Source organism: Salvelinus namaycush, chromosome 7 (assembly GCF_016432855.1).
Source record: "Salvelinus namaycush isolate Seneca chromosome 7, SaNama_1.0, whole genome shotgun sequence".
NCBI lineage: Eukaryota > Metazoa > Chordata > Actinopteri > Salmoniformes > Salmonidae > Salvelinus > Salvelinus namaycush.
Window position 1 is genome coordinate 11,338,556 of NC_052313.1, and position 25,092 is coordinate 11,363,647.

Here is a 25,092-nt window from a genome sequence, read left to right on the forward strand (position 1 = left end):
TTACTTCTTAATGCCTTTGAGCCAATCAGTTCTGTTGTGTCAAGGTAGGGTTGGTATACAGAAGATAGCCCTATTTGGTAAAAGACCAAGTCCATATTATGGCAAGAACAGCTCAAATAAGGACAAACGACAGTCCATCATTACTTTAAGACATGAAGGTCAGTCAATCTGGAAAATTTCAAGAACTTAACGTTTTTCTTTGAGTACGTGTGTCAACTTTTGACTGGTACTTTGTTTCCAATATGTATTTTATAAACAATACAAAACATACAAATGACTACATCATACAAACATCACTACATCACTCCTGCCCACTAGCCCCCACGCCTAGCACCCTTATCATGTTCTCAAGGGCCACTCAAGGACACTCAGAGACTTGTCCTGAAGCCACTCCTGCATTGTCTTGGCTGTGTGCTTTGGGTTGTTGTCCTGTTGGAAGGTGTACCTTCGCCCCAGTCTGAGGTCCTGAGCGCTCTGGAGCAGGTTTTCATCAAGGATCTCTCTGTACTTGGCTCTGTTCATTTTTCCCTCGATCCTGACTAGTCTACCAGTTCCTGACGCTGAAAAACATCCCCACAGAATGATGCTGCCACCACCATGCTTCACTATAGGGACGGTTCTAGGTTTCATCCAGACGTGATGCTTGGCATTCAACCTAAAGAGTTCAAACTTGGTTTCATCACACCATAGATTCTTGTTTCTCATGGTCTGAGTCCTTTAGGTGCCTTTTGACAAACTCCAAGTGGGCTGTCATGAGCATTTTACTGAAAGTGGCTTCCGTCTGGCCACTATACCATAAAGGCCTGATTGGTGGAGTGCTGCAGAGATGGTTGTCCCATCTCCACAGAGGAACTCTGGAGATCTGTCAGTGACCATCGGGTTCTTTGTCACCTCCCTGACCAAGGCCCTTCTCCCCCGATTGCTCAGTTTGGTCGGGCGGACAGCTCCAGGCAGAGTCTTGGTGGCTCCAAACTTCTTCCATTTAAGAATGATGGAGATCACTATGTTTTTGGGGACCTTCAATGCTGCAGAAATGTTTTGGTACCCTTCCCCAGATCTGTGTCTCGACACAATTTTGTCTCGCAGCTTTACGGACAATTCCTTCAACATCATGGCTTGTTTTTTTTCTCTGACATGCATTGTCACCTGTGGGACCTTATATAGACAGCTGTGCGCCTTTCCATATCCTGTCCAATCAATTGAATTTACTACAGGTGGACTCCAAGTTGTAGAAACATATCAAGGATGATCAATGGAAACGATGCACCTGAGCTCATTTTTGAGTTTCATAGCAAAGGGTCTCAATACTTGTATAAAAACAGAAATACATTAATATATTTGCAAAAATGTCTAATAACCTGTTTTTACTTTGTCGTTATGAGGTACCGCACCTGCAGTCTCTAACTCTGAATGATCGGCTATGAAAAGCCAACTGACGTTTACTCCTGAGGTGCTGACCTGTTGCACCCTCTACAGCCACTGCGATTATTATTATTATTTGACCCTGTTGGTCATATTTGAACATCTTGTCCATGTACTGTTATAATCTCCACCCGGCACAACCAGAAGAGGACTGGCCACCCCTCAGAGCCTGGTTCCTCTCTAGGTTTCTGCCAAGGTTCCTGCCTTCCTAGGGAGTTTTTCCTAGCCACCGTGCTTCTACATCTACATTGCTTGCTGTTTGGGGTTTTAGGCTGGGTTTCTGTATAGCACTTTGTGACACTGGCTGATGTAAAAAGGGCTTTAGAAATAAATTTGATTGATTTGATATTGTGTGTAGATTGAATAAATGTTTTTATTTAATCCATATTCGAATAAAGCTGTAATGTAATAAAATGTGGAAAAAGTCAAGGGGTCTAAATACTTTCTGAATGCACTGTATAACCACATTAAGACATCTTCTACATGACGTCATGAAAAATACATCTTATTTTGCTTGATATCTGTTTTTGGTTGAAATCTGATTGAACTATTGACCAGTTATCAAAATGCTATTCAACTAATAGAAACCAATCAATATAAACAAGTGTATATTGTTTGTGGGCAATGTACCTATTACATATAGACAAAAACAAATAACAATGAAATGAAATTCCCGTATAAATACAAATGTTTATTTTTCCCCATTAAAAACACTCTTACATCTCTGTCTGGGTTGGAACTGTTAAAATACAATAAATCATTTTTCATTCTGAACTAGAATAAACTGATAGATCACATCACACAGATGTATAACAGAACACACAGGCTTAGTTTTTGATAGGGTTGCAGTAAGTAACAGTACAGGTGAAAAATGATCAGGCCTACTGTACATCTTACTGTAGAAAGTATTGTTGAAAAAAAGGTCTAGTTACAACTGTTGCTGTTAAAATACAATAAATACTTTTATTTTGAACTGGAATAAACTGATTGATCACATCACACAGATGTAGACCATAAAACAAATACACACACAGTCCTAATGAGAGGTGTGTGGCTGGTTGAAGTTTTCAACAAGTATGTTTATTCTGGGCTCAGGTTTTGACAGTGCAACCCTGGGGTCATGCTCAGCATTGAGTCTGTTTCTGTACTTGTTTTTTAAGTATGTCAGAGTTGAGAACCCTGACTTGCATAGGTATGTGGTGCCAAACTGGATCAGAACATATACTGCTTTCTCAGTCAGGCAGGAGGCCACTTCCTGCTGTTGATGATCAACCCATAACTGTGTGAGTGTTTGCCTCAAAAAGCATCTTGCTTCAATCAGCTTATTCCAGAATAAAATAATTACTTCCAATTTAACAGCAACAGTTCCAACATTGAGTTGTTTTCAACAATACAGTAAGATGTACAGTATGCCAGATCATTTTTCATATTCATCTGTACTGTTAGGGTTCCACTAAGTACAGTAGCTAACTTACTTGCTTTGGCTAACGTTAGCTAGCTATTAGCGATAGTACTGTACTCCCTTATTTCTGCTTATCATCACCTGTTAGAAAATTACAACAACGCTAGCTGACTTACTTTTCCACTGTCGAAGCACTGTTTCCTGAAGCATTGTGCCCGGACAAAGAATGTGGAGTGGTATACACCGTCAGCGATTGTAAATGGAGCTTCGTAGTATTCTATACCCTGAAGAAAGGTGAAGTATGAACCCACCCACACCCGTGAACACCTACTTATCACCTTGAACCTTATTCCCATCATTCTCCTGATCCTTAAATCAGAGCTCATATGAGGCTGATGTTTCTGTAGATATAGTTTAACTAAAACATTAGATTGTGATTATAAAGACAGAGGTTAGAGTACTCTAACAGGCTGACTACACCGCTCGCGTCGCGTGTGCTGCAAAATACATTTTGAAATCTATATTATTCAATTATTGCACCCACACTGCTTGTGCACGCCAACGAGTGTCTGCGTTGCCAAGGGCTAAAATAGAAGTCAGTTCTATTTGTGACGCAGATCGCGCTGCAAGTCCTGCCTCTCCCATCTCCTCATTGGTTTATGGAAGCAGGTATCCAAATGCCATCTCCTCATTGGTTATACCCACGTGGGTGACTGAAAGAAGAAAAGGGTCGTGGCGGTAATGCACCTCATTTATGAAAGTTGCCAATCGCAATATAAAGTCAAGAGAAGAAAAAGCCTGGAAGGAGGAGAGATGACTAGAAATGATTCGGTTGACCGTTTTATGTGTGGATTAATTGGTGGAGTAGAGGACCTTGTGCATTTCAGGTAAAATAACAACTCAATGTTTATATCCCTGGACAAATGAGCTATTTATCCTTTGAGAAGCCTTTGCTGCCTGACGGGCAGTAATTAAACTTTGGGCGATTTATGTTGTTCCTACTCAGTGTGCAGGTGTTCTGAAAGAACTCCCTGGGTTTACCTTCATGCTGTGGAGGTTTGGTCAGGACGGTTGTTTTAATTTGTTCGTTTTGAAAGACTAATTACTAAGCACTTCCCCGCACAAAACACATTGTGGTCGCTCCTCGTTATTTCTCAAAGTTTGTATGAAACCAAGAGAGAGAAACTCATCGCTGTATGAGCTGAATCAGAACTTGTGGTTAGCTTGAGTCCATGTCCTGACAGCGGTGAGTGATGGCGAGTGAGAATGACAGGTCAGTGGCTGACAGCGCATCATCTGCTGCTGGCTGCTGAACGACAGCGCTGCAGCGTGTGGGTCGCGGAGTGATCTTCAATAAAACTGCAGAAAAACGATCCGGTAAACAGCGAAGCACACGGGTATCTCCCTCCCACTCACGCACCTACCATATTGAGCAGTGACACTGCTATGGGGAATGATAAGTGCCAGAATTAAGATTCGTGAAGCTACTAATACCTCTCACCAAGTCACCTTGCATCTTCCTGGCGCAATAAAATACCGCCATGAATTAACATGGACTGTCAATGGAAACAAGTTTTTTTCTAAGGCGTCAAACTGCCGACGTGAACACGTCATGTACATGTAGTGTTCACATCCCGTAATGTTGCACCGACCACCTCACGTCAGTTTGTTTGTAAGGTTGGTATGAAAGATCTTACCATGGATGCCTTAAAAACGACTACATGTGTTATGAGTCACGTGCTAGTTTAAGTGTCTGTTTAGTTTATTATTAAAGATCTCACCATGAACACCCTACCAACATCTACATGATTTTGTCAAAAATATTTTTCATTGCCAGAGTAATCTAGTCAATTTAATTTGTCGATTTAGCTCAAATAGGCCTATTACTTCAATACAAAAACATATTAGCCGAGTTGATAACGCAGCCAGCCACCTTTACTGTGTAGATATTCCTATTTCTCACATCAATACAGACACAAGGACTTCTTTGTTGGAGGTAGCCATATTCAGAGATAAGAGGTAGACTAGGTCTCTAGGGGCGCAATCAAAACAACTCGGAACTTGGCGATCTCTGACTTCAGTGCGTTCAAGACAACTGGGAACTCAGAACAAAATGAGCTCAGACTGGGATTTTTGGTTTTGAACAGTCATCCAACTTGGAATTCCAATTCAGAAACTCTGGCATCCTTCTCTGACCTGAAAATCACTGATGTCAAGCTAAATTTGGTTAGCATCAAGCTAGTGAACTGTTAAACGCTATTTTCGTACAAATATTAACACATTGTGACATCACATTACCTAAACTGAGCCTTTGTTCATAGAAAATAAAACAAATGGGATCTAAAACGTTGTTGATAAAAAGTACAGAAAGTTAGGACGCCATCTTAATCCCTACTCTTACATGTAAACCATTAGCAACCTAGCCAAACTCCATTTCTTACAATGGGGAAAATACCAACCAGTTTTTCACTCGGTTAAAAATCCCTTCAATTGCCTTCAAACATCAAACTCATGGTAATTAACCATGCTACCTCAATATTTTGACTCATATTGCACATTACATATCTGAATTAATAGGGTAAAATGATGAAACAGAGAAACGTTTGTTTTCAATAGTATTCATTCTCCAAGATTGAAGAAATCTCCAAGGCAGTGTTGCCAACTCCTCAGTAAGGAAAGTAGCTATTGGCTGTCCTAAAAGTCGCTAAATGACACCATCGCATAATTTGCATAATTGGCCATGTGCATGTAATTGTGATGGACGCTGTAGGAGAGAGGAATAAGGTCATGGGAGAGACAAAAAGTGAGTAAAAACGCCCTAAATATGTTTAGAACTACAAATGAACTTTCTTCTGTTGATTCTTGTATTTTTTAATGTCACAATTCCAACCCTCCTCCTTTATCTGGGCTTGGGACCGGCAAAAGTGACATTTTTTTATGTTTTGTTTAGTTTTCTTAATTTGGTTTGGTTTTTAACCTTATGGTCCACTTAGGAGCCTACAACAAGTCACAGTAAAACATGAAATTTTTTTACCATTTACATTTTTTTGTATACAATCTACATTAACAATCTAAATGGACCAAAAAGAGACCATAGAAAAAACTGTCAATGGCAATGTGAGAAAATTATGGTAACTAGTCTGGCCCTAATTAATAGTATTTCTGATTATCTGAACTCCCCACCACGAATGACATGTATTTTTTTTACAGAAAACCACAGAACCACCACTGCAATATAGGCCTACACTCAGATAAAAAGGTGCTATCTACAAACTAAAAGGATTCTTCCACTGTCCCCAAAGGAGAACCTTAACCTTTTTGGTTCCAGGTAGAACCCCTTCTGTGTTAATGTAGAACCCTTTTGGGCTCCATTCCACAGAGGGTTCTACAAGGAACCAAAAATACTTCTACCTGGAACTAAAGTGTTCTCCTTTGGTGACAGCCAAAGAACCCTGTTGGAACCCCTTTCTCAAAGAGTGTTCTCAACAAGTTTAGCCTGTTAAAAGTTTACACCATTTCATTCTGTACCCAAACATCTGCCTGGTATTCAAGATAACACGCAACATAGCACCAGCACCTTTGAAGGTTATCTTCAACCTCGGCTCAGACTTAAATAGCAGTGTTCCAAGAACCTCCACCAGAGGTGCCTGTAGTATCCTCAAACGGACAAAAATGGGACACAAGAGGGCGCCCCACACTCACTTTATTTTAAAACGGTATGCTCTCACTCTCATCTCCTTTGCCATCTTCTCATGTCTTTTCTTGGAACACCATCCACACACACACATACTACTGTAGCATCTTGTTTACGATCCTCACATTTTAGGCATCCAGCTGAGGCCTTGGATGGATCACGTTGCAATGAGATGGGCACAGGGGTACGCACGTACGTACAGTCCTTTTCAGTGTGGCGGCAAATTAGTTGAACAGGAGAAGAGGATGTGGTTGCTTGTGGAGGGAGAGCAGTGTGGGTGGTGGGTAAAACAGCTAATTGCTTTCTCTGGCTCATCACATCTTGACTAAAAGAAAGATAGATTTAGAAATGAGTTTGACCTTGCCATAGTTCAACAGCTGAAAAGCCTTCATTAACATACTCCCAGAGATAGCAAGACATTCAGTATTCACTGAATGAAGTAGCCTACCCATCCCCATTTACAATTTCATTAATCAATTAAATAAATTATACTATAGCACATTCAATGACATTATTATTGTAGACTATAGGCTACTCTTGTATATACCTTGTGCAATACTGTAATCATTGAATGAAGTAGCGTACCTATCCACATTTCCAATTTCATTTATCAATTAGATAAATAATACAAGCACACTCTCCTTCCAGACTCACATTAAGCATCTCCAATCCAAAATTAAATCTAGAATCGGCTTCCTATTTGGCAACAAAGCATCCTTCACTCATGCTGCCAAACATACCCTGGTAAAACTAACTATCCTACCGATCCTTGACTTCGGCGATGACATTTACAAAATAGCCTCCAACACTCTACTCAGCAAATTGGATGCAGTCTATCACAGTGCCATCCGTTTTGTCACCAAAGCCCCATATACTACCCACCACTGTGACCTGTATGCTCTCGTTGGCTGGCCCTCGCTTTTTTTGCTCCTTTTTTTTTGTTGCTCCTTTGCACCCCAGTATCTCTACTTGCACATTCATCTTCTGCACATCTATCACTCCATTGTTAAATTGCTAAATTGTAATTACGTCGCCACTGCGGCTTATTTATTGCCTTACCTCCCTAATCTTACCTCATTTGCACAGACTGTATATAGACTTTTCTATTGTGTTATTGACTGTACGTTTGTTTATTCCATGTGTAACTCTGTGTTGTTTGTGTCGCACTGCTTTGCTTTATCTTGGCCAAGTCGCAGTTGTAAATGATAATTTGTTCTCAACTGGCCTACCTGGTTAAATAAAGGTGAAATAAAATGTATAAAAATAAACATACAGTTAGTTACATTATGGCCTCCTGAGTGGTGCAGCAGTCTAAGGCACTGGTTCGATCCCGAGCTGTATAACAACCGGCCGTGATCAGGAGTCCCATAGGGCTCCTATGTCATATATATATACAGTATATCATAGGGCCCAGCGTCATCGGGGTTTGGCCTGGGGAGGCCGTCATTGTAAATAAGAATTTGTTCTTAACTGACTTGCCTAGTTAAATAAAAAAAATATTGTAGAATAGGCTACTCCTGTATCCAAACTATATTAGGACACCGATATGATTTCATTGGTCTTGTCAGGCATGGTATTAAGGTCTTCGATGGAAGTTGTATGTCGTACCTCGTTACCTTCTTCAGTGAAAAGTAGCTATGCATCCCCCATTCAGTTCAAGTGTGAATGTGTAGGCCTAGTGACAGTGGAAAAATAAACCCATAGCTCCAGCACACAATGTCATGTAGGGGTAGTGTATTACAATGTAAAATATGCATATATCCTATAGCACCACGCGTGTATATTTTAATTTATAATTTAATTCATCCATTAAATAAATAATACTAGCACATCAAATGACGTGATTGTACACTAGCCTACTCCACTATCGACACAGTATGTAAATTATATTGCCTACGTGCTTTCGACAATACGTTATCAACAAAAAGTATGTGGTATCCAATTGTTAGTAGTTACTGTCTTGTCTCATCGCTACAACTCCCGTACGGGCTCGAGAGAGACGAAGGTCGAGAGCCATGCGTCCGCCGAAACACAACCCAACCAAGCCGCACTGCTTAACACAGCGCGCATCCAACCCGGAAGCCAGCCGCACCAATGTGTCGGAGGAAACACCGTACACCTAGCGACCCGGTCAGCATGCACTGCGCCCGGCCCGCCACAGGAGCCGCTAGTCCGCGATGAGACAAGGACATCCCTAACCCGGACGACGCTAGGCCAATTGTGCGTCGCCCCATGGACCTCCCGGTCGCGGCCGGCTGCAACAGAGCCTGGGCTCTAACCCAGAGTTTCTGGTGGCACCGGGAGGCCTTATAGCATATTTATTTGCTGTTATTGTATTTCTAAGTAGCAGCCATATAACAAACAGCCAATGAAACTAATTGTTTTCACTTTATGACAGAACATTCATATTCTGCCTGACTGTGGCACTCTTTACCTGATTTGTTAGGATTTTCTTGTGATCCCAACAAAACTACATATTTTACTCAACTAGAGATTGAAATAAATGGCGTTTGCTTTAAAACTGACACCTGGACATGCCTGGCCCATTCCCACCTAGCTTGCCTCCCTCTACCTACTACCTGCCTGTTTCTGCTGCCACTGGTTCTTCACTCACTCCCCACACACCCAATTACTTACCATTTCGTCTTTATGACAAAGCCATCTGACCAGTGTTTTTTACTTTCTCTATAACCATTATGGATATTGTCTGAGCCTGCTGGCCATTAATACTGGTATTGCTCTTTCTTTATTGAAATGGGAATTAAGGATTACTGCTTTAATTTTCAATTAAGATACAATGAAGACATTGTTAGATGTAATGTATGCTTTTATAGGGTCTGTATCTCTGTATTACAACAAGTTAAATAAAGATTTGTGCAAACTGGAAGTGTGACTTCTTCCCCCAATGATTTCCTCAGGCTGAGGTACTTAGTCAGTTATGAGTTATTCCATACCAAGGCTAGATGGGGCTGAATGGAAACACCACACAACTGCAATGCAACTAATTCATCTCATTGAAACATGACTGTTCAGTCTGAATATTCCATCAATTAAAATATGGATTTCTTGGCTGAATTAAACCTTCAAAAAGGGACACCTACACAATGGAAGTTTATCAAATAAAGTCATTGACTGTAATTTACTGCATCAATTATAGTCACAGCCTTTCCCCTTCATTTGATTAACTAGAGGAACGGGATGGAGATTTGATGTATTAGAATCCCCATTAACCGACAAAAGACTACATACATTTAAAAACATTAACATGTAGTGTGTGTGCATCTATCAGTTCCACATCAGTACATGCACACAACAAGTAGGTCACATGGGGGAGAGGCGTTGTTTTATTTGTTTTTTTGAAACCAGCTTTGATGTTCACTTGCGCTATATAAGATGGGAGTTCCATGCACTCATGTCTCTGTATAATACTGTACGTTTACTTGAATTTGTTCTGGACCTGGGCACTGTGAAAAGACCCCTGGTCGCATGTCTGGTTTGGTAAATATGTGTAAGTTGACTACGCAAACAATTTGGAATTTCCAACAAATTAATGTTTCTTATAAAAAACAATCAACTCTCAGCCAAGAAAGACCGGCATGCATAATATTAATCTTTGCCCTCGGATTACAATGAAGAGCAAGACGTGCCGCTCTGTTCTGGACCAGCTGCAGCTTAACTAGGTCTTTCTTTGCAGCACTTGATCATATAAATGGACAATAATGACAATAAGATTAAACTAGAGCCTGCAGGACTTGCTTTGTGTATTGCAGTTTCAAAAAAAACAGATATCTATATTACGGACAGATCTCCCTTTATCTTTACAACCATTGAATCTATATATTTTGACCACGACAGTTTACAATCTATGGTAACACCAAGTAATTTAGTCTCCTCAACTTGTTCAACAGCCACACCATTCATTACCAGATTCATCTGAGGTCTAGGGCTTATGGAATGATTTGTAACAAATACAAAGCTCTTAGTTTTAGAGATGTTCAGGACCAGTTTATTACTGTCCACCCATTCCAAAACAGACTGCAACTCTTTAAGGGTTTCAGTGACTTCATTAGCTATGGTTGCAGATGCGTACGTATATGGTTGAATCATCAGCAAACATGGACATCCATGATTTATTTTAAAATCATTGGCAGTAAAAATAGTAGAGCAAATTGGGCCAAACAGCGTGACACTCAGGCAGAAAACGGAATGTTCTATTCTCAACCAGGCTCATCTTTTCAAAGAAAACATCATTTAATTAAACTGTATCTGTATTTATAATGTATTACAAACGCAGATGGTAACTAGATGATCCCAATAATTTAGGCAGTAAACAATGCCCCCCCCTGGTATGTTCTATTGCGAACTGTCTGGGACTCGTTGTTTTCCTGTTCACTACTCAAATATATTTTACTTAATGTTAAAGACGAAATTAACTGCAATACACTGGTCTCAAATACTGCTCAAAAAAATAAAGGGAACACTTAAACAACACAATGTAACTCCAAGTCAATCACACTTCTGTGAAATCAAACTGTCCACTTAGGAAGCAACACTGATTGACAATAAATTTCACATGCTGTTGTGCAAATGGAATAGACAAAAGGTGGAAATTATAGGCAATTAGCAAGACACCCCCAATAAAGGAGTGATTCTGCGGGTGGTGACCACAGACCACTTCTCAGTTCCTATGCTTCCTGGCTGATGTTTTGGTCACTTTTGAATGCTGGCGGTGCTCTCACTCTAGTGGTAGCATGAGACGGAGTCTACAACCCACACAAGTGGCTCAGGTAGTGCAGCTCATCCAGGATGGCACATCAATGCGAGCTGTGGCAAGAAGGTTTGCTGTGTCTGTCAGCGTAGTGTCCAGAGCATGGAGGCGCTACCAGGAGACAGGCCAGTACATCTGGAGACGTGGAGGAGGCCGTAGGAGGGCAACAACCCAGCAGCAGGACCGCTACCTCCGCCTTTGTGCAAGGAGGAGCACTGCCAGAGCCCTGCAAAATGACCTCCAGCAGGCCACAAATGTGCATGTGTCTGCTCAAACGGTCAGAAACAGACTCCATGAGGGTGGTATGAGGGCCCGACGTCCACAGGTGGGGGTTGTGCTTACAGCCCAACACCGTGCAGGACTTTTGGCATTTTCCAGAGAACACCAAGATTGGCAAATTCGCCATTGGCGCCCTGTGCTCTCTACAGATGAAAGCAGGTTCACACTGAGCACATGAGCACATGTGACAGACGTGACAGGGTCTGGAGACGCCGTGGAGAACGTTCTGCTGCCTGCAACATCCTCCAGCATGACCGGTTGGCGGTGGGTCAGTCATGGTGTGGGGTGGCATTTCTTTGTGGGGCCGCACAGCCCTCCATGTGCTCGCCAGAGGTAGCCTGACTGCCATTAGGTACCGAGATGAGATCCTCAGACCCCTTGTGTGACCATATGCTGACACATGCACATTTGTGGCCTGCTGGAGGTCATTTTGCAGGGCTCTGGCAGTGCTCCTCCTTGCACAAAGGCGGAGGTAGCGGTCCTGCTGCTGGGTTGTTGCCCTCCTACGGCCTCCTCCACGTCTCCTGATGTACTGGCCTGTCTCCTGGTAGCGCCTCCATGCTCTGGACACTACGCTGACAGACACAGCAAACCTTCTTGCCACAGCTCGCATTGATGTGCCATCCTGGATGAGCTGCACTACCTGAGCCACTTGTGTGGGTTGTAGACTCCGTCTCATGCTACCATTAGAGTGAAAGCACCGCCAGCATTCAAAAGTGACCAAAACATCAGCCAGGAAGCATAGGAACTGAGAAGTGGTCTGTGGTCACCACCTGCAGAACCACTCCTTTATTGGGGGTGTCTTGCTAATTGCCTATAATTTCCACCTTTTGTCTATTCCATTTGCACAACAGCATGTGAAATGTATTGTCAATCAGTGTTGCTTCCTAAGTGGACAGTTTGATTTCACAGAAGTGTGATTGACTTGGAGTGACATTGTGTTGTTTAAGTGTTCCCTTTATTTTTTTGAGCAGTGTATATTAGTATAACTAGGCTACACAGAACCACAGCGGACCCATAAAGTGAGTCTTATCATATTCCTTTTTTATAATAACCGTGTCCCTGTGCAACATGCTGAGCTCTGCCCACTGTGGGGTGGCTTAAGGAGCGCTTTTTGAAGTAAGCGTTTGTATCGTGTGTGGCTTGCTATATAAAAGCAGGCAAACAGACATCCCGCTACTGTTCGATTGAACGTTAGAATGGGCAAAACGAGTGACCTAAGCAACTTTGAGTGTGGTATAATTGTCGGTGCCAGGCGCTCCGGTTCCAGTATCTCAGAAACGGCCGGCCTCCTGGGCTTTTCATGCACGACAGTGTCCAGGGTTTCCTGAGAACGGTGCGACAAACAAAAACACATCCAGTCAGCGGCAGTCCTGTGGGCGAAAACACCTCGTTGAGGTCAAAGGAGAATGGCAAGAATCTAACAAGCGGCCCACAAAAAGGAAAATAACGGCGCAGTACAACATGCTGTTCTGCAGAACAGTATCTCGGAACACACAACTTGGCGGTCCTTGTCACAGATGGGCTACTGCAGCAGACGACCACACCGGGTTCCACTCCTATCAGCTAAAAACAAGAAGAAGCGGCTCCAGTGGGCACAAGATCACCAACACTGGACAATTGAGGAGTGGAAAAACATTGCCTGGTCCGACGAACCATGCTGATGGCAGAATCAGAATTTGGCGTGAGCAGCATGATTCCATGGACCCATCCTGCCTGGTGTCAACAGTACAGGCTGGTCGCGAAGTGTAATGGTGTGTGGAATGTTTTCCTGGCACACGTTAGGTCCCTTGATACCAATTGAGCAACGTTTCCATTCCCCGAAGAATTCAGGCTGTTCTGGAGGCAAAGGGGGGTCCGACCCGGTACTAGATGGGTGTACGTAATAAACTGTCAATAAGTGTATATAGTACATAGTGAGAAACAAATTAAGACATATTGTTCATGCAAATAGACACACACACACAACCACACACACACAGACACACACACACAGCGTACAGTAAGGATGGCGGTTGGGGTGGCTGGACACTAGGGCTTTGGCAGGCAGTTGTTGTGTTGGGTCAGGGTTCATCTTGTCTCACTGAGACTCCAGGGTCTGGTTAAAGTGTCTCTTCCCATCCAGGTACAACATGGACTCTATAGAGACAGACAGACACACATGAGACCAATGTTAGACTGTGTGGAATCAATAGACGTTAACTTTAATCTCTTTGTGTTGGCACAAACGTTCCAGTAAGAGTACCTCCGTAGCTCTGCGGTACTATGTTGGGGACGTCTTTGTCTGTGACGAAGGTGAAGTGGAAGACGTTAGTGGTGTTGTGATGCCGGGTCAGGGGGTCAAGGACCTCTGTATGAACTCTGACCTGGATGTAGTTCCCCTCTGTGTAACACACCTGGAGACACAGAGAAGGACGTGTCAACACTGAAACTGGAGCAGATCAAACACACCACCAACGCATATGCACACACACACACCTGTGATGAGAGCAGTAATAGGGAGCCAATCTCTACAGGCTTCTGGAAGAGGATATCGTCCACGGCAACCAGGTTAGGCCGACACCCCCTGGAGGTAGGGAGGGAATACACACACACAATGAGGATGCACAGGTGTATATGGTGCACCGGGACAAATGTATATCTTCTCTAACATAAACACACACAATCTAGCAAATCAAAATTGGTTCTGTGAATGTTATTGGATAAATGAACATTTACATTTTAGTCACTTAGCAGACGCTCTTATCCAGAGTGACTTACAGTAGTGAGTGCATACATTTTAATTTGTACTGTTCCCCCGTGGGAATCGAACTTGGCGTTGCAAGTGCCATACTCTACCATTTGAGCCACCTGGGAGCAATTATGTATGTCATAACATCACACTATAACTTTATGAGTCTTGTGGGAACGCTCCTTGCTTGTTGTTATGGGAGTTTTGAATAACATAACCATCAACATTAATAGGACATTCCTATAATATTTTCTCACAACCAATTTCATTAAATCCAGACATCATTTCTGAGGTGTGTTTATGGTAAATGTTTCATGTCACAACATCACACTAACTGAGAATGTTCTTGGTTTGCTGGGAACAGACTTGCTCACTCACCCGTAGGCGCATGCGTTAGCCCAACCCAGCTCGTAAGCTTTCCTCATCAGAAACCCTCCAAAGATCCTGTTAAAGATATTCCTCTCCTGAAAACACACATCTTAGTCAGCACAAATTAGAAATGTTTCAGGTTGTAAATCTCGCTCCCTCCCTCCCTCCCTCCCTCTCCTCTCTCTAACCTGTGGATGGCAGATCTCCAATCCTTTGACTTTGGCGTCCTCCATCCATACGGAGTTAGGAGGCAGAACTCTGCTACGGAAACTCACTGTCCTACCAGACAACACACACACACCATCACTCACAAAAAGTTTTTCCTGGATTATATGTGTCATAATTAATTATTTGTCATAATTAAGAGGTAACATTTGTCATGACGTTGCCTGTTTAGGTACATAAAGCCCATTCCCCTCTCCCTGCCACTCCCTGCCTCCCCCTTTCCTCCTTCAACCCATGCTGTGGTCACAGAGAGACGTCGTAAATTCCTGAGAATCTCCTCATGGCCAAACAGTATTAGAGAGAGGGTAAACTTTCAGGACAAAGGAAATTTCTTCCACCTCACAGAGCTTGAGGTACGAACAGATTTCATGTTCCGGAAAAAGTATAAAAGATCGGTGAAGATTCCAGCTATTAACATGTCCGTTTGTCACCACGTGGGAAACTCATGGGAGACTGTGTGGCTACATTACCATACCGCTGTTTATATAATAACCTCAGATATGAGGTTTACATCTGATTGTTGTATAAAAGGAATGAGTGAGTATGATACTGTTTGTATAATTGTGTAATATGATTTTGGACTGTTTAATGAAGAAAAATACAAATCCCTTTTGATTTGAACTAAATCTGAGGACCCGCCCCTGAGCCAGTTGGGTCAGACATCCTGGGACAGCCCCTCTCTGCAATCCGAATAAAAACCCAACTCTGAGAAATTATCAGCAGACCATGTTTTTTCTCCATTAGGAGGAGAACGAAGGTTGAGTACCATTGCTGAATCTGTTAACCATACCACGTGGTTAAACTCTTAGACGAATAAGAACAAGTCTTTGATATTGACTACTAGTCTGCAGCTAGGAATTCGGTATCATTGAACGCGAAGAACGACAACCGCTGAAACATCCATTCTATAACGAATGTCACTCTGAACTATCCACAATAACCAAGACAGAAAGACGGACCAAACTCTCCAACAAAAACTTACTTTTTTCCAGCGATCAAGACGACACACTGAGCGTAAATATATATATATATTGATTGCAATTGTTCCCGAATGAGTGAGCGTTCATGTGTAAAGGATTAGCATGTCAATTGTTATAATTATGAACTCTGTAGTGACTTCTTGGTCGACCCCCAATTTTCCCTTTGTCTAACAAGCCGCCATGCCGGTTCAGCCCACTAGGGCATATTTCTCCCATCATTTCATGTAACCATTTTAAGTTTGTTTGTTTGTTTATGCATTTCTGTGAATTACTTAGTTAGTAATAAATAAAGGATTTAAGACAATTGATGTATGGATGACTCAGTGAAGACTGGGTTCGTGCAGATAACCAACAATTTACGACGTTTGGAATGAGACTAACGTGAGGTAAAAATAAATAAATCATTAATCAGAAGACTATTGATCAGATATGAAAATATCTGAAAGGTTATATTGGGATATTATAACTTTGTAATCAGACTACTTTCCTGGGTGCCCCCGAATTCAAAGTTAGTTAGTTACGTTATTAATCAGTTGATCGCGTAATCCCTAATTACAGGAATCTTTGATATAAACTATAAGTCTTCAATTTAATGATAGCAAAGACACGACACATTCATATTTGGACAGTGAAGCTAAAAAAAGCAGAATATTTTAACAGCTTATGTTTCAGTGAGGTAGAGTTTGCTCTTGTAGATTGTCGGTCTTCCTTTCCTGTGGCGGACCTCATGAGAGCCAGTTTCATCATTGCGCTTGATCGTTTTTGCGAATGCACTTGAAGAAACTTTAAAAGTTCTTGAAATTTTCCGGATTGACTGACCTTCATGTCTGAAAGTAATGACTGTCGTTTCTCTTTGCTTTCAAGAACTTTTAAAGTTTCTTCAAGTGCAGTCGCAAAAACCATCCATCGCTATGATGAAACTGGCTCTCATGAGGACCGCCACAGGAAAGGAAGACTCAGAGTTACTGTATAAAATGACCTGGCCTCCACAAACACCCGACCTCAACCCAATTGAGATGTTTTGGGATGAGTTGGACCGCAGAGTGAAGGAAAAGCAGGCAACAAGTGCTCAGCATATGTAAGAACTCCTTCATGACTGTTGGAAAAGCATTCCAGGTGAAGCTGGTTGAGAAAATGCCAAGAGTGTACAAAGCTGTCATCAAGGCAAAGGGTGGCTACTTTGAAGAATCTCAAATATAAATATCTTTTTATTTGTTTAACACTTTTTGGTTACTACCTGATTCCATATGTGTTATTTCATAGTTTTGATGTCTTCACTATTATTCTACAATGTAGAAAATAGTAAAAATAAAGAAGAATGCAGGAATGAGTAGGTGTGTCCAAACTTGACTGGTACTGTGTATATATATATACATACATACATACACACACTTAATTTTTTGTGACACTCTTGAAAACAAGATGGTGCATCAAGAGATAAATAATTGTGTTCGTTCAAGTAGTGCACTTCTCTCAAGTGTCTTGTTTCATATCGTCTCAACATTATGAATAGTCAATTAAGATTGACACCTTCAGTGAACTTCTCTCATTTTACAGGGAACAACAATGTGACAACACTTTGATACGACAGGATATGACTCCTAATAAGTCCTTTATGGTGATGTTTGTCCTAAAAATTATAATTGTGATTTAAAAATACTTTATGGAAGTTAAGTTGCTAATTGTTCACGTCATCATTTTACTGACGTGTGTGTGTGTGTATTTGTGTGTCATACTTGGTGTCCAGGGTGTTGAGGAACAGGCTGTGTACGATCTTCCTCTCCTCAGCAGTAGGGGCCACCTTCAGTAGAGACGCTGTACTCAGCTCTATACGACGCGTCTTATTGACTGGAGGGACACACACACCCACAGTAAATATTAGAAACAAACACAGTAGTATATATATATATATAAAAGCATGTGCTTACTCTCTCCCTGTTGAAACAGTTCCTCCTCCTCAGGCCCCTCTGGTTTCAGAGGGTTAACAAACGCTGCCCTGAGAGACAAACAGAGACAAACAGAGAGACAGAGACAAACAGAGAGACAGAGACAAACAGAGAGACAGAGAGAGAGAAACAGACAGATAGATAAACAGAGAGAGAGAAACAGATAGAAAGAGACGGAGAAACAGAGACACAGACAGAGAAAGACAGAGAGAGAAAGACAGAGAGAAACAGAGTAATAGACAGTTAATAATGGATGGATACTATAGATGGATGGATGGCTGGAGTGACGGATGGATGGTTGGGGTGACGATGGATAGTTGTTGTGTACCTCTTGTTCTCAGGGTCTCTGGCCACCATAACAAACGTAGCATCCAGAACTGGAGTGTAGGCCCCATCATGGTACTATACATACACAGAGACATAACATCACCAATGTGGACATTAGTGTGTGTGTGTGTGTGTGTGTGTGTGTGTGTGTGTGTGTGTGTGTGTGTGTGTGTGTGTGTGTGTGTGTACCTGAGACATGTGCATCTTGGCTTCGATGGAGGTCTTCCCCACCCAGGTCACATGACCAGTGAACTTGATGTCACAGTCAGGGTGGATGACTTGTTTCCTCATGTCTGTGACATCACATACAGGGAAAGTAAGCCACACCTACCAGAATGCAACAGCAACAAACTATTCAATGATACTGGGAAAAGTGTCCCAAGATTAGACTTGAGAAACATTGGTCTACGCAATACATCCTGGTGTTGTATCAGCACTGTTGGGTGTCATACCTATCTTGTCCACCAGGGCAGTGACGATGGACAGAGGAGATCTCTGAAGTGCCTTGTTATGGGTGTGAGAGTAACAGATCAACACTGAGGAGAAAGAGAAATAACACTATAATAACATGTACCAGTGTGCACTGTGGTTGAGGTGATGATGTCATACCTGCTAGGCTGTCCAGATCCTCCAGGATACGGCCAAACCTGGAATAGAGAAACCGGACTGAGAGGGGGGAAAGGGTGTGTGTGTGTGAGCATGTATTTGTGAGCATGTGTTACCTGACACCTTTGTGGTAGTTAAGGTATTTCTCTCTAAGGGTAGGGTCTGTGCCCAGGGGAAGGTGGACCTCTATGTAGCTGTCCTTCATCCTGCGGACAGGAAGCTCATCTTGAGAACCAGCCAGCTGATTGGACAACGACAAACGGTCAGCTAACGCCTGCTGGTGGTCCCTACAGGATGGGAGGAGAGATAGGGAAAGAGAGATTCATCAGGAATGAGCTGTGAGTTTAACAAAGTCATGAACATATCTAACAGTCAACACAGGTCCTCCTTGTCGTGGTATCAATATCTCAATACAAAATAGGTATACTGGTTCTGTTATTGTACCTCCAGTTAGTGGACGCTCCCACAATCTCCCTCAGCCGGTTGCGCACTGAAAAACAATCCACACAGTTGATCAGCTCTCAATGTTTGTGTGTACTTATACTGAGCTCAGAACAGAACATTCTGGTTAAATGACGAGCACAGGCTTGAATTCTTTTGCAGACAAGGCGTATTTGATGAGAGGGCTTGGTTGAGTGCGCTGTGGCGGAAGAGTTTAGAGCAGCGCTACGGTATTTAATATTGCTCAATTTATTTTTAAAGCCTGGGGGAAAAGGAGAAATGTGTTTACATACTGTGACAAAATGGTAAATTGCGAAATGTAATTGTGGTTTTTTGCACATATTACTTCAAGAAATAATACTGTCTTAGCCAATGTGGGCTGGGCACCAATAGGTGTATGACACTAAAATAAAATGAATCCTAATCAAACAAAATACAACAGGAAACATATGATCTCAGACAGAATGACAGCAGCAAGCTCCAGAGAGTGGAGAGGTCTGGATGGGATACTCTACATCAGTTCTACTGTTGTTCCAGCTGGCACATGGAACCACAGTGGCTCTGCACTGCAGCCTGAGGGTGTGTGCGCGCAATGGGGAGAAATCAGTAATGTACTGACAAGTTAATACAGTGTAATTTGAGATTTGCCCATTAGTTTGTGGCCCACCTGACTGGAGTTGCTGTGTTGTCATAATGTTAAGACGATATGCACCGATATGAAACAAGACACTTGAGAGAGGGAGAGAGGTATAGCCCTAAAATCACCAAGACAGAAGCCACCTAAAAACATGGGTCCATCTCTGAGGAACATACAGTAGTGTAGATACAGTACATAATGCAAGTTTGTATAGAGAACATTAAAGGTCTGTCTACTAACATATACTACAGAAGGGTTGCAGCATCTATAAGAAGAGCTAGCCACTGCCACAGGCCAGGGATGCCTTCACAGTTCAGTCTGTAGAAAATGGAAGAGGGTAACAAGCCCGTAGAACCAGGTCAGCTCAACACAGACCACAGAAGGCTGCTGGATTTAACAACAGAAAGTGACAACAGGAAGCTGGATATCACAAGAGAGATTGACGGTGTGTGAGAGTTTGTGCGCAAGACAGTGTGTTTGAGAGACAGTTAGCTAAGCTACATGCAGGCACATTTATGTTGAATTAAAACTGAATTAAGAAAGTGCTTTATACAGTTAGGATTCAGGTTTGTTTACCAACACACCATTTGACACTAGCAAGTGAGCATTCCCTGTGGAAACAAGACAAGTCAGGGGTCAGAGGTCACAAAAAGAGACTGGATGGAGACTCAATGTCTTGCCATCATACCTCACAAGCAGTTCACATTAGGTTCATAACACTGAGCGAGTCAGCTAATCAATCAACCAACCAATATATCAAACACATAATCAGTCAGTCAGTAAGGTGGGTATGGCCTTACCCTCAGACATGTCCGGGGCCTTCCCCTGCAGAGACACAGGGCCCCGGGAGAACGCCCTCGTTGTCAGAGATGCCACCAATCTTAGAAAACGGAACCTGTGGAATGGAATGAACACTGAAATATCAACACAACAAGCCCATAACATTCTAACTCAGAGTTCCAATTACAACAGCCCTGTCCCGTAAACCGATTAATAGACGTGTATGGGAATCCCAGATGTCTATCAAGTCCCTGGCACATAACCCACTGATACAGCTGCTCAATGGGATATCTGGTCAGTCAGACAGAGGGTGCATCTCAATACTCTTGGTGTTGCCGTCAACAACCATAATTTTACAGTAACGTTAGGTTACAGTCGTAGCTAGTAACGAGACAGACTTAACAGTCTATAGTAGCCTAGTGGTTAGAGCGTTAGGCCAGTAACTTAACCGAGCTGACAAGGTAAAAATCTGTCAGTCTGAGCAAGGCAGTTAACCCACTGTTCCCGGGCGCCGAAGACATGGATGTCAATTATTCAGAGGGGATTCAGAGGGGTTGGGTTAAATGCGGAAGAAACATTTCAGTTAAACATTCAGTTGGACAATTGACTAGGTATCCCCCTTTATATCGCTAATTATTTAGCCAGAGAGGGTGGAACGAAGCCTCTCATATATTTATGACAGTAAAACACACGCCTTCTGTTAAACACGTGAGCTGGCTCACCCAGAACTAGGTTGAAAAAGCGCCTCAGCAATGTATATAACAATATATTTAGGTTAGGACTTGATTGAAATAGAACCAGTAGGTAGCTAACGTTAGCTACGTAGCCAGGCTAACTAGCTAAATGTTCTGTCAAATCGTCTGTTTGGCTCTTATTAACCTAAAAGAAAATGGCACATTTTTAAACACGGAAAGCAGAACCCAAAGATGTGCTTGACATACTGCGACTGGTAAAGGTAGGCCGCAAACTAAAATCACTGCTTGCTTAGCTATAAACCAACGTCGGTCAATAGCCTTAGCTAGCTAACGTTACTACACAAAATACCATAGTTAGCTTTTCTGTCAAATCGACTGGTTTAACTCTTCTCCACCCCATACCTCGGCAACAACATGTCCGTGTGTATCGTTTATTTTCTATTTAAAGACGCTTGAGAAGTTAGCTAGCTAAATACCAAAATACAACTCTGAAAAGAGAGGACAGATGAAGCAAATTTGGAAAAGAGTGACGCAGGGACAAGTGGCAGCACTGGAAAGTGTACTTCCTTGTGGACATTTAGCCTGCCGGTACATACCGTAATGTTATAAATAAGTGCGCAATTATTTGGGGAATATAATGCACGGTTTATAAGCAATCTCAAATTCGTGGATTGTGATGGGGTACCACAAGTTGAATTTAAAGCTCATGAGGCATTTCTAGGTTATATAACATTAGATAACATTCACATATTAGCCATCATTGAGACTCACTTAGATAATTCCATTCAATATAGAACAGTAGCAATAAAAGGATATAACATCTATATTGAATCTTTATTCAACTAGGCAAGTCAGATAAAAACAAAATCTTATTCATAATGACGCCTACACCGGCCAAACCCGGACGCTGGGCCAATTGTGCGCCGCCACATAGGACCCCCAATCACGGCCCGTTGTGATACAGCCTGGATTCGAACCAGGGTGTCTGTAGTGACGCCTCTAGCACTGAGACCGCTGCTCCACTCGGGAGCTTATAGAAGAGACAGGAATGCTTATGGGGAAAGTGTTGCTATATTTATTCAGAACCATATCCCAGTAATGCTTAGAGATAGATCTCATGTCAAGTGTTATTGAAGTATGGTGGCTGAAGGTCCACCTGATTCATCTAAAGCCTATTATTTTGGGGCGTTGCTATAGGCTAGCAGTCAGCATCTACAGTACCAGTCAAAAGTTTTGACAAACCTACTCATTCAAGGGTTTTTCTTTATTTTTACTATTTTCTACATTGTAGAATAATAGTGAAGACATCAAAACTATGAAATAACACATATGGAATCATGTAGTAACCAAAAAAGTGTTAAACAAATCAAAATATTTTATTTTTGAGATTCTTCAAAGTAGCCACCCTTTGCCTTGATGACAGCTTTGCACACTCTTGGAATTCTCTAAACCAGCTCCATGAGGTAGTCACCTGGAATGCATTTCAATTGACAGGTGTGCTTGCTAAAATTTAATTTGTGGAATTTCTTTACTTCTTAATGCGTTTGAGCCAATCAGTTATTTTGAGACAAGGTAGGGGTGGTATACAGAAGATAGCCCTATTTGGTAAAAGACCAAGTCCATATTATGAAAAGAACAGCTCAAATAAGCAAAGAGAAACACCAGTCCATCATTACTTTAAGACATGAAGGTTAGTCAATCCGGAAAATTTCAATAACTTTTAACGTTTTTCTTTGAGTACGTGTGTCCAAACTTTTGACTGGTACTGTATGTTTCGAATATGTATTTTATAAACAATACAAAACATACAAATGACTACATCATACAAACATCACTACATCCCTCCTGCCCACTAGCCCCCACCCCTGTCTCTAGCACCCTTGTCACTTTCTGCCACATGGCCTAAAACTGCATTTTAAAAAAAAATATGTCGATATTATGGCAAGAACAGCTCAAATAAGCAAAGAGAAACAACACTCCATCATTACTTTAAGACATGAAGGTCAGTCAATCCGGAACATTTCAAGAGCTTTGAAAGTTTCTTCAAGTGCAGTCGCAAAAAACATAAAGTGCTATGATGAAACTGGCTCTCATGAGGACCACCACAGGAAAGGAAGCCCCAGAGTTACCTCTGCTGCAGAGGATCAGTTCATTAGAGTTACCAGACACAGAAATTGCAGCCCAAATAAATGCTTCACAGAGTTGAAGTAACAGACACATCTCAACATCAGCTGTTCAGAAGAGACTGCATGAATCAGGCCTTCATGGTCAAATTGCTGCAAAGAAACCACTACTAAAGGACAACAATAATAAGAAGAGACTTGCTTGGGCCAAGAAACATGAGCAATGGACATTAGACTCGTGGAAATTTGTCCTTTGGTCTGATGAGCCCAAATGTGAGATTTTTGGTTCCAACCGCGGTGTCTTTGTGAGACGCAGAGTAGATGAACAGATGATCTCCGAATGTGTGGTTCCCACCGTGAAGCATGGAGGAGGAGGTGTGATGTTGTGGGGGTGCTTTGCTGGTGACACTGTCTGTAATTTTTTTCGAATTCAAAGCACACTTAACCAGCATGGCTACCACAGCATTCTGCAGCGATACGCCATCCCATCTGGTTTGCGCTTAGTGGGACTGTCATTGGTTTTTCAATAGGAAAATTACCGAAAACACTTCCAGGCAGTGTAAGGGCTATTTGACCAAGAAGTAGAGTGATGGAGTGCTGCATCAGATGACCTGGCCTACACAATCACCCGACCTCAACCCAATTGATATGGTTTGGGATGAGTTGGACCGCAGAGTGAAGGAAAAGCAGCCAAAAAGTGCTCAGCATATGTGGGAAGTCCTTCAAGACTGTTGGAAAAGCATTCCAGGTGAAGCTGGTTGAGAAAATGCCAAGAGTGTGCAAAGCTGTCATCAAGGCAAAGGGTGGCTACTTTGAAGAATCTCAAATATAAATATCTTTTTATTTGTTTAACACTTTTTGGTTACTACCTGATTCCATATGTGTTATTTCATAGTTTTGATGTCTTCACTATTATTCTACAACTCTTTGTTGACTGTTGCTGGGTGCTATCGTCCACCGTCAGCACCGGCCTGTACCCTACCTGCCCTAAGCTCGCTCCTGGCCCCTTACACTAAGTCTGAATTTGTCCTGCTTGGTGACCTAAACTGGGACATGCTAAACCACCTGACCAAGTCCTAAAGTAATGAGACTCTCTAAATATTTCTCAGATTATTACAAATCCCACAAGGTACGACTCCAAACACCCAGAAAAGGCTACTCTCCTCAATGTTATCCTCACAAATAATCATGACAGGTATCAGTCTGGTGTTTTCTGTAATGACCTTACTGATCACTGTTTTACAGCCTGTGTTCGTAATGGCTGCTCAGTGAAACAACCTGTCCTGATTTGTCATAGACGCTTGCTAAAAAAACTTTAATGAGCAAGCCTTCCTTCATGAACAGGCCTCTGTAAAATGGTCTAGAATCAGCTTGATCCCCTCTGTCGAAGACGCTTGGACCTTCTTTTTTGATATTTTCAGTGGTATTTTTAACAAACACGCCCCCATAAAGAAAATGAGAATTAAAAACAGGTTCAGCCCCCTGGTTCGACCGTGATCTTGCAGAGTTACTCCACCTCAAGAATTGCATTTGGCGAAAGGCTCGGCACACGCATACTCAGGCTGACTGGCTTTCGTTCAGGCAAATGAGAAATAAGTGCACTCAGGCTACCCGAAAGGCCAAAGTTAGTTACTTTATGGAGCAGTTCTCTCTCTGTGGGTCTAACC

General features: G+C 42.2%; 1 protein-coding gene across 3 annotated transcripts; it reads right to left on the reverse strand.

Moving 5' to 3' along the window:
• Positions 1-12,531: 12,531 nt before the first annotated feature.
• LOC120050954 (acyl-coenzyme A thioesterase 9, mitochondrial-like) lies at positions 12,532-21,856 on the reverse strand. Of its 3 annotated transcripts, XR_005477215.1 has the most exons (17): positions 21,705-21,856; positions 20,628-20,722; positions 20,412-20,438; positions 19,194-19,239; positions 18,866-19,036; positions 18,753-18,790; positions 18,596-18,679; positions 18,333-18,436; positions 18,145-18,218; positions 17,799-17,866; positions 17,607-17,718; positions 14,854-14,944; positions 14,675-14,760; positions 14,044-14,131; positions 13,811-13,961; positions 13,567-13,704; positions 12,532-13,433 (listed from the first exon to the last, which is right to left on the reverse strand). XR_005477215.1 is itself a non-coding variant. In XM_038997497.1 (16 exons), exons 1-16 carry the CDS (start codon positions 21,716-21,718, stop codon positions 13,646-13,648), a joined length of 1,308 nt encoding a protein of 435 aa, XP_038853425.1. In that variant the 5' UTR covers positions 21,719-21,856; the 3' UTR covers positions 12,532-13,645. The 3 variants fall into 3 exon arrangements, 2 of the variants coding, with proteins under 2 accessions (XP_038853425.1, XP_038853426.1); XM_038997497.1 differs by having other exon boundaries at positions 12,532-13,704; XM_038997498.1 differs by lacking the exon at positions 20,412-20,438 and having other exon boundaries at positions 12,532-13,704.
• Positions 21,857-25,092: the final 3,236 nt, after the last annotated feature.